Source organism: Colobus angolensis, unplaced genomic scaffold (genome assembly GCF_000951035.1).
Source record: "Colobus angolensis palliatus isolate OR3802 unplaced genomic scaffold, Cang.pa_1.0 Scaffold22, whole genome shotgun sequence".
NCBI classification, from domain to species: domain Eukaryota; kingdom Metazoa; phylum Chordata; class Mammalia; order Primates; family Cercopithecidae; genus Colobus; species Colobus angolensis.
In genome coordinates this window covers 3,811,846-3,819,671 of record NW_012115377.1, presented here as the reverse complement: position 1 = coordinate 3,819,671, position 7,826 = coordinate 3,811,846, and the positions used below count along the sequence as shown (strand labels likewise).

Here is a 7,826-nt window from a genome sequence, read left to right as displayed (position 1 = left end):
AGCCCGGGTGACGCGGAGCGGCGGCAGCGCTGGGGTCGCCTGTTCGAGGAGCTGGACAGTAACAAGGATGGCCGCGTGGACGTGCACGAGTTGCGCCAGGGGCTGGCCAGGCTGGGCGGGGGCAACCCAGACCCCGGCGCCCAACAGGTACCCCCACTCCCGGGGACCTCCTCCCCTCCCGGCCCCGCCCGCTCCCGGTCACCCATGCCCCTGAATGGGGCGGCCGGAGCCCAGGGACTACCTGTGGCTGGACTCCAGGGTCTGTGTCTTTATCTCCTTCCCCCTGCCCACTCGTGTTTGGCCTAACGGGGTCGGTCAAGACAGGGCCGCCGAGGCCCCAAGCCTGCAATTCCGCGGCCAACACCCGATGCCCCCTCCCGGGTAGCAGGGGGCGTCTGCCTGGGAAGAGATGGGGGAGCTTTTCTGCCCTCTGCCCGGGACACACCCTCCTGCGGACTGCACAGCCCAAGACGTACCCTGCTCCCACCTCCAGGAGACACACCCTCCATCCTCTGGGCACCTACTGCCCTGGCCTGCAGCTGCCCCCGTCCCTGTGTTTACATTCCCTGGCCTGCCCTTTCATGGACTGTTCACAGGCCTGGCTCACTGTCCCGGGTTGCCCCAGCCAGGGACCCAATCCTGTCTGTGGTCACCGGCAGCTGGAAATGCACTTATCACAAGGACTTGCCCCCCCGCCACCCCCACCTCCACCTTGCAGGCCCTTCCCACACCTGTAGCCCCAGATCGCTCTAAAACAACCACAGCGTCCCCGAGACCAGTCCAACCTCCCACTTCCCAACTGGGAAAAACCAAGGCCTCAGCCACTCTGCTTGGTTCTCTCCTACCCCACATCACCCAGGGCTGCCTCCAAAGGGAACTCCTAGGACCCCCATGTGGACAGGGATTTTTAAAGAGGCAGTTGGGTTCAACAGGAATGAGGTACCTAAAACAAAATAAAAAATAAAAACAAGGGACAGCTGGGAGGACAGGCTTTAGAGACGAGAACCCAAGGTTACCATTTCCTGGTTCTGTGACCTTGAACTGGTGGCTTGACCTTGCAGAGCCTCAGTTTGCTCACCAGGAAAACTAGACCATTGACACCCACGGCACAGACCTGTGGTGGCTGTAGGGATCTGACTGAGAAGCTAGCTGACTGAGGGAGAACTGACCCCTTCCTCAAGGCACTGGGGGCTCTGGGCTCCTAAGACATAAGGTGACGTGCGTCCCCTCCAGATCAGGAGCAGGTTCCTGGAGTCACCTCTTTCCCCTTTTCCTCCGCCAGGGTATCTCGTCTGAGGGTGACGCTGACCCAGATGGCGGGCTTGACCTGGAGGAATTTTCCCGCTACCTGCAGGAGCGGGAACAGCGTCTGCTGCTCATGTTTCACAGTCTTGACCGGAACCAGGACGGTAAGGTCCTGCGGCCTGCCTGCAGGCCCCCAGGGATAGGGCTGTGGGGGCCCTAGAGACATCAGTGGGGTTAGAACTGGCAGCCTAGGAGGAGAGGGGGAGGGCCGCTTCTCCCGGATGACTCACAGGCTATTTCAGGAGCGCTCCTCACCCCCCCAGCTAGGTGGTTCGAGGCCCAGCCAGCCCATCCCACCTCCTTTCCCTTCTGGGGCAGAACTCTGATAATTACCCTTAGGTTTTTCTAGGGGGCAAAAATACCCCATGCTGTTCCTGGGTACCCAGTAGGACAGAGAGCCCCTCAGAGCAGCATCTGGGTTGCGGATATTGCCTCTCAATTCCCCATGGCATAGAGACCCCCAATTACCCCTGGATTCCTTCATTCATTCACAGAACAGAGAAGCCCCCCCAGTATTTCCCAGTTCTACCTCTCTGGCCCCAGTGAGTCAGGGATCCCCCCACAGCCCTGCTGCAAGCCTTGTCCTAGGTTTCTGGAGCCCCTGATCTTGCTAGACCACCTCCATTCCAAGCTGTTCTGATTCTTGGTCCTGGGGCTCCCCAGGTGTCCTCACACGCACATGCTTCCCCACCTCCGGTCCCCTCCCCAGGTCACATTGACGTCTCTGAGATCCAACAGAGTTTCCGGGCTCTGGGCATTTCCATCTCGCTGGAGCAGGCGGAGAAAATTCTGCACAGGTGAGTCACTGGGGGTCTGGAATCCAAAGTAACTCAGGACACAGTGACCCCTTGGCCATCTCTGTCTTCTGGGCTCCAGACCTAGTCCCAAGGAGGATACAGCTGAGAGGCTGGGGCTTTGAAGTCAGACAGATCTGGCCAGGTGCAGTGGTTTGCATCTGCAATCCCAGCACATTGGGAGATGGAGGCAGGTGGATCACCTGAGGTCAGGAGTTCGAGACCAGCCTGGTCAACATGGTAAAACCCCATCTCTACTAAAAATACAAACATTGGCCAGGCGTGGTGGCACATGCCTGTAATTCCAGCTATCTGGGAGGCTGAGGCAGGGGAATTGCTTGAACCCAGGAGGCAGAGGTTGCCGTGAGCCGAGATCGCACCATTGCACTCCAGGCTGGGTGACAGAGCGAGACTCCATCTCAAAACAAAAGAAAAAAAAAGAAAAAAGAAAATGATGGCAATACTGCTATGTCTCCAATAGGGCTGATATGAGGACTTGAACCTCCCAAACTGCAAAACCTAGCAGAACTTCACCCAAGCCTAGCCCACCCCCAGGCACTGAGCCTGTCCTCCTCCACCCTCACTCTTCCCCCCAGCATGGACCGAGACGGCACAATGACCATTGACTGGCAAGAATGGCGCGACCACTTCCTGTTGCATTCGCTGGAAAATGTGGAGGACGTGCTGTATTTCTGGAAGCATTCCACGGTGAGGTGGGGGTGGCTTTCCCTGGCTGAAGGCTGTGCCCTCTTCCCCAGGGGGGCCTTGCTCCGATCTCCCCAGGGCTTGGACGGGCTGGGCCAGGACTTTCCAGAAGGAGAAGGCACTGGCAGCAGCTGAGGGATGAGGGTCTGTTCCTCTCTTTCTACACTTGGGGTTCAAGGGTCCCATTTGGGACATCTCTGCTGTCTGATTGAAGCGCAGCCCTTGAGACTTACATCGGGGCCTCTGGGGACAGCGTGCGGGGGTTGCGGGTGCAGGAAAGAAAGAGCTCACCAGATGGGGCACCAGGCCTCCCACCTTCCACCCACACAGCTCCCTTCTGCTGGGTTCTCTGCCTGGATAAAGGATTCTACCGCTGAACGGAATCGTTCAAAAACCACAGTCTTGGCTGGGCGCGGTGGCTCACGCCTGGAATCCCAGCACTTTGGGAGGCCGAGGCAGGCGGGTCACGAGATCAGGAGATCGAGACCATCCTGGCTAACATGGTGAAACCCCATCTCTACTAAAAATACAAAAAAAATTAGCCAGGCATAGTGGCGGGCGCCTGTAGTCCCAGCTACTAGAGAGGCAGAGGCAGGAGAATGGTGTGAACCTGGGAGGCAGAGCTTTCAGTGAGCCAAGATCATGTCACTGCACTCCAGCCTGGGCGACAAAGCCAGACTCCATCTCAAAAAAAACAAAAAAAAACACCACGATCTTCAGAGGATCCAGTGGGAGCCACTAGAGAGGGTAGTGGGGATTTGCTGTAGATCCCTAGTTCCCGGGTGAAGTATCTATGAGCAATGTGTCCGGTAGGATCTGATGGCATCCGGAGGGGGATCCATCTGTGGGATCCGATGAGAACCTCTTTGGAGATCCAGAGACTCCCACCCCAAAGGATTCATGGGGACTTTGGTTGGAAATTCTAGACAGGAGGTAATTCCTGCACAGGGATTCCCTGTGGAGGAGATCGCTGTGAGATCTGGTGGGTCCCTGAGAAGGATCTGCTGGGGTCCTTATATGGGCGGTGCCTGGTAAGATCTTATATGGCCCTGGAGGGATCTTCTGGAATCATTATATGGAAAACCCTTGAGTGGGATCTTTCAGTAGAATCTCATTTGCCCTGGAGGGATCTTTATTTGCTGTTAGAGACAGGGTCTTACTCTGTTGCCCAGGCTGGAATGCAGTTGTATGATCATAGCTCATTGTAGCCTTGAACTCCTGGGCTCAAGCAGTCCTTCCGCCTTGGCCTCCTGAGTAGCTGGCACTACAGGCACATGCCTGGCCAATTTTTGTAGAGATGGGATCTTGCTCTGTTGCCCAGGCTGGTCTTGAACTCCTGGCCCCAAGGAATTCTCCCACCTTGGCCTCCCAAAGTGCTGGGATTACAGATGTGAGCCACCACGCCCAGCCTGGAGGGATCTTTATGTGGCAGATACTTGAATAGGATTCTTTAGTGGGATTTGGCAGATCCTATGGTCGGATTTGGTAGGATATTGGGATCTTCTAAGGAGGCTGCTAGGTTAGATGCTTTGGTGACACCTGGTAGGACCCAACAGGACTCTTCTGGGATCTCCAAGCAAGAGTCATTGGCAGACTCTAGGGTATCCTAGGATTCATGGAGGAAACTCCCCTATTTAGGAATGAGTCACATCTCCCTGTCCCTACCATGGCATGACACCCCCAGCACCTGTATCTTCAGGTCCTGGACATTGGCGAATGCCTGACAGTGCCGGATGAGTTCTCAAAGCAGGAGAAACTGACGGGCATGTGGTGGAAGCAGCTGGTGGCTGGCGCAGTGGCAGGCGCCGTGTCACGGACAGGCACGGCCCCTCTGGACCGCATCAAGGTCTTCATGCAGGTGAGGGACCCTGGAGAGATCTGCCCCCTCCCCAAGGCCTGACACCTGGGAGGGGACCTCCAAGCTGTTGTCTCCCCCTTCAGGTCCATGCCTCAAAGACCAACCGGCTGAACATCCTGGGGGGGCTTCGAAGCATGGTCCTTGAGGGGGGCATCCGCTCCCTGTGGCGCGGCAATGGTATTAACGTACTCAAGATTGCCCCCGAGTCAGCTATCAAGTTCATGGCCTATGAGCAGGTGAGGGCAGGTACAGGGAGGAATGTACTTGCCACAGGAAAGACTGGGCTGTACATAAAGATTTACGGGATTGGCTTGGGGGGTGGGTGGTGAACACAGTTCCCCAGGATCAGGCATCTGCTCTGCATGAATGCCCACAGCAGGCCAGTTCTGTGGAAGCCAGGAGAACAGTGGAGTGCAAGGAAGGTTCAACCCCCATGGTCCTACCCATCCCTGTGTCTCCCCGCCTCAGATCAAGAGGGCCATCCTGGGGCAGCAGGAGACGCTGCATGTGCAGGAGCGCTTCGTGGCTGGCTCCCTGGCTGGTGCCACAGCCCAAACCATCATTTACCCCATGGAGGTGAGAAGGAGGGACCCCAGCGGAGGCCCCACGGCAGGGTGGGGGGCCTGCTGTACCCATCTCACTCCGCATTTCATGATATCCATTAGGATTATACCTTTGTCTCTCTGATTTGGAGTATGGGTCATCAGAGTAATGCTATTTCAGATGTAGCCTGTCTGGGTATTACAACTGAGATATAATTTCTGGGGAAGGTAGTGTTGGTTATCCTTGTTTGGACGGTAGTTGCAGGAGCCAGCTGTTTATCAATATGCGTCCTCTAAGGATAGGGTGCACGTTCCCAGGGACGTTGTGTCTAGGTGTCACCAACTGTTTATGAATATGCCTCTTCTAAGGATAGACTGTCCTAGCTACGTGTTTTCAGATAAATTATTTCAGGTTTCAGGTTATGCAGTGTATTGTTCAGATTCTGAAAGTGACAGAAAACTTAAATCATGTCAACTGGGCACGATGTCTAGCACCTGTAATCCCAGTGCTTTGGGATGCCGAGGCAGGTGGATTGCCTGAGGTCAGGAGTTCGAGACCAGCCTGACCAACATGGTGAAATACCATCTCTCCTAAAAATACAAAAATTAGCTGGGGATGGTGGTGGGCGCCTGTAATCCCAGATACTCAGGAAGCTGAGGCAGGGGAATGACTTGAACCTGGGAGGCAGTGGTTGCCGTGAACCAAGATCGTGTCACTGCACTCAGCCTGGGCAACAGAGTAAGACTCCATCTCAAAAAAAAAAAAAGAAAGAAAAACTTCAATCACGTCAACAAAGTCTACAGATGAGCATTTCAGGCTGAGATGGTAGCTTCAGAGTGTCAGAGATGCAGGTTCTTTCTGTCTATCTTGTTACACAACCTCATGGACCAATGTGGCTGCTTGTGCTCCGTTCATCACATTCCATAGTCCAGCCAAGAAGGAAGAAGAGACAAAAGAGGAAACACCTCCCCACCTCTAAGGATGCTTTCTGAACCTCATGTGTACCTCTTTCTCTTCCTTCTATTTCTTTGGCTAGGACATAGTGACATAGCCACATACCCAGAGCATCTGGGAAATGTCATCTTTCCTTCTAGTGGCTGTGTGCTTGCTAAAAGTTACAGTTTCTCTATGAAAGCAGAAGGGAACAAGATACTGGAGGTCTGGGCGTGATGGCTTATGCCTGTAATCCCAGTCCTTTGGGAGGTGGAAGGATCGCTTGAGCCCAGGATTTCGAGACCAGCATGGGCAACATAGCAAGTCCCCATCTCTACAGAAATGACCAAAAAATAAAATAAAGATATCAGGACACAGTTAGTGGTGGTGCCACATGCGTGCACTTTGGTAGGTGTAACTATTTCTGGGTATAGAGATTTGGGGATAGCAGAAGATTCTGGAGTAGGTGGTTTTTAAAATTCGGTTGTTCTCAGGGCATCGGTTTTCAGGAGTAGCTATTTCTAGGTGTCTTCATTCCTGGATGTAGTGATTTGGTGGGGGCAGCTTTTCCAGGGATAACCGGGTTCTCCCCAGGTGCTGAAGACGCGGCTGACCTTGCGCCGGACGGGCCAGTACAAGGGGCTGCTGGACTGCGCCAGGCGGATCCTGGAGAGGGAGGGGCCCCGTGCCTTCTACCGCGGCTACCTGCCCAACGTGCTGGGCATCATCCCCTATGCGGGCATCGACTTGGCCGTCTATGAGGTCTGTGGGCAGCCCGCCCCTCCCTCCCTGCTCCCCTCTGGGATTTGCCCACAGGACATTTCTTCCCCTTCCCCTGGGGCTGGCTCAGTTGACCTCCTATAGCTAGAGAAAGGCATTTACGAAGTGAGGAGCACCTTGGACCTGGGAATCCTGGGGAACGCTTCCAGGTATTGGACTCTCCCACTTCTCCACTTAATTTTGATTAGCAGTTCAGCCTTCCCGGGTCACCTGAAAGTCAGGGACCACTCTAGCTGACAGAACCATAAGAGCAGGCAAAGATTACAAAAATTAGCCGGGCATGGTGGTGTGTGCTTGTAATCCCAGCTACTCCAAGAGGCTGAGGCATGAGAATTGCTTGAGCCTGGGAGGCAGAGGTTGCAGTAAGCCAACATCCCGCTACTGCACTCCAGCCTGGGCAACACAGCAAGACTCCTTTTCAAAAAAAAAAAAAAGAAAAAGAAAAAGCAGGCAAAGATGAGTCTCAAAGACACCCAACTTCCCCGAAGCAGGTATCGGACCCGGCCTCTGTCTCTAAGTCAAGGTCATCTTCAGGGCCTGCCCATTTGAGCATCTGCTGTTACCATAAGAACCACACCCAATCACCAGCATCTTGAGACCTTTATCAACACAGGCAGGTCCAGACAGTTCTTGCTCTTTTTCTTCCAGGGGCCTTATCTGTGGTTTTTACCTTCTCCTAGTTGGGATCGCCAGGTCTCCCCAGTTAGCATGGTCCTGGATGTCCCCAAGCGTTTCCCCCCAAAATCTTTGTATGCAAGACAAGTCCTGCTTCATGGGCATGTGACCGGTGAAGTCGCAAAGGACCCCATGCTCAGAAGGGCCCTGTGCTTGGTGCAACGCTCTGCTGCTGCTGTCTTGGAATTATTTTTATTTATTTATTTATTTTTGACATGGAGTCTCACTCTTGT

General features: G+C 54.4%; 1 protein-coding gene across 1 annotated transcript in view; it reads left to right on the top strand.

The window, feature by feature from the left end:
- SLC25A23 (solute carrier family 25 (mitochondrial carrier; phosphate carrier), member 23) overlaps positions 1-7,826 on the top strand; it is a 24,167-nt gene continuing 16,341 nt past the window's right edge. The window contains exons 1-8 of the mRNA XM_011943533.1: positions 1-147; positions 1,283-1,409; positions 2,015-2,102; positions 2,696-2,807; positions 4,504-4,662; positions 4,746-4,898; positions 5,131-5,238; positions 6,733-6,900. Of these exons, the coding sequence (XP_011798923.1) occupies positions 1,379-1,409; positions 2,015-2,102; positions 2,696-2,807; positions 4,504-4,662; positions 4,746-4,898; positions 5,131-5,238; positions 6,733-6,900 (819 nt within the window). The 5' untranslated portion in view covers positions 1-147; positions 1,283-1,378. The remainder of the gene's footprint in view (positions 148-1,282; positions 1,410-2,014; positions 2,103-2,695; positions 2,808-4,503; positions 4,663-4,745; positions 4,899-5,130; positions 5,239-6,732; positions 6,901-7,826) is intronic.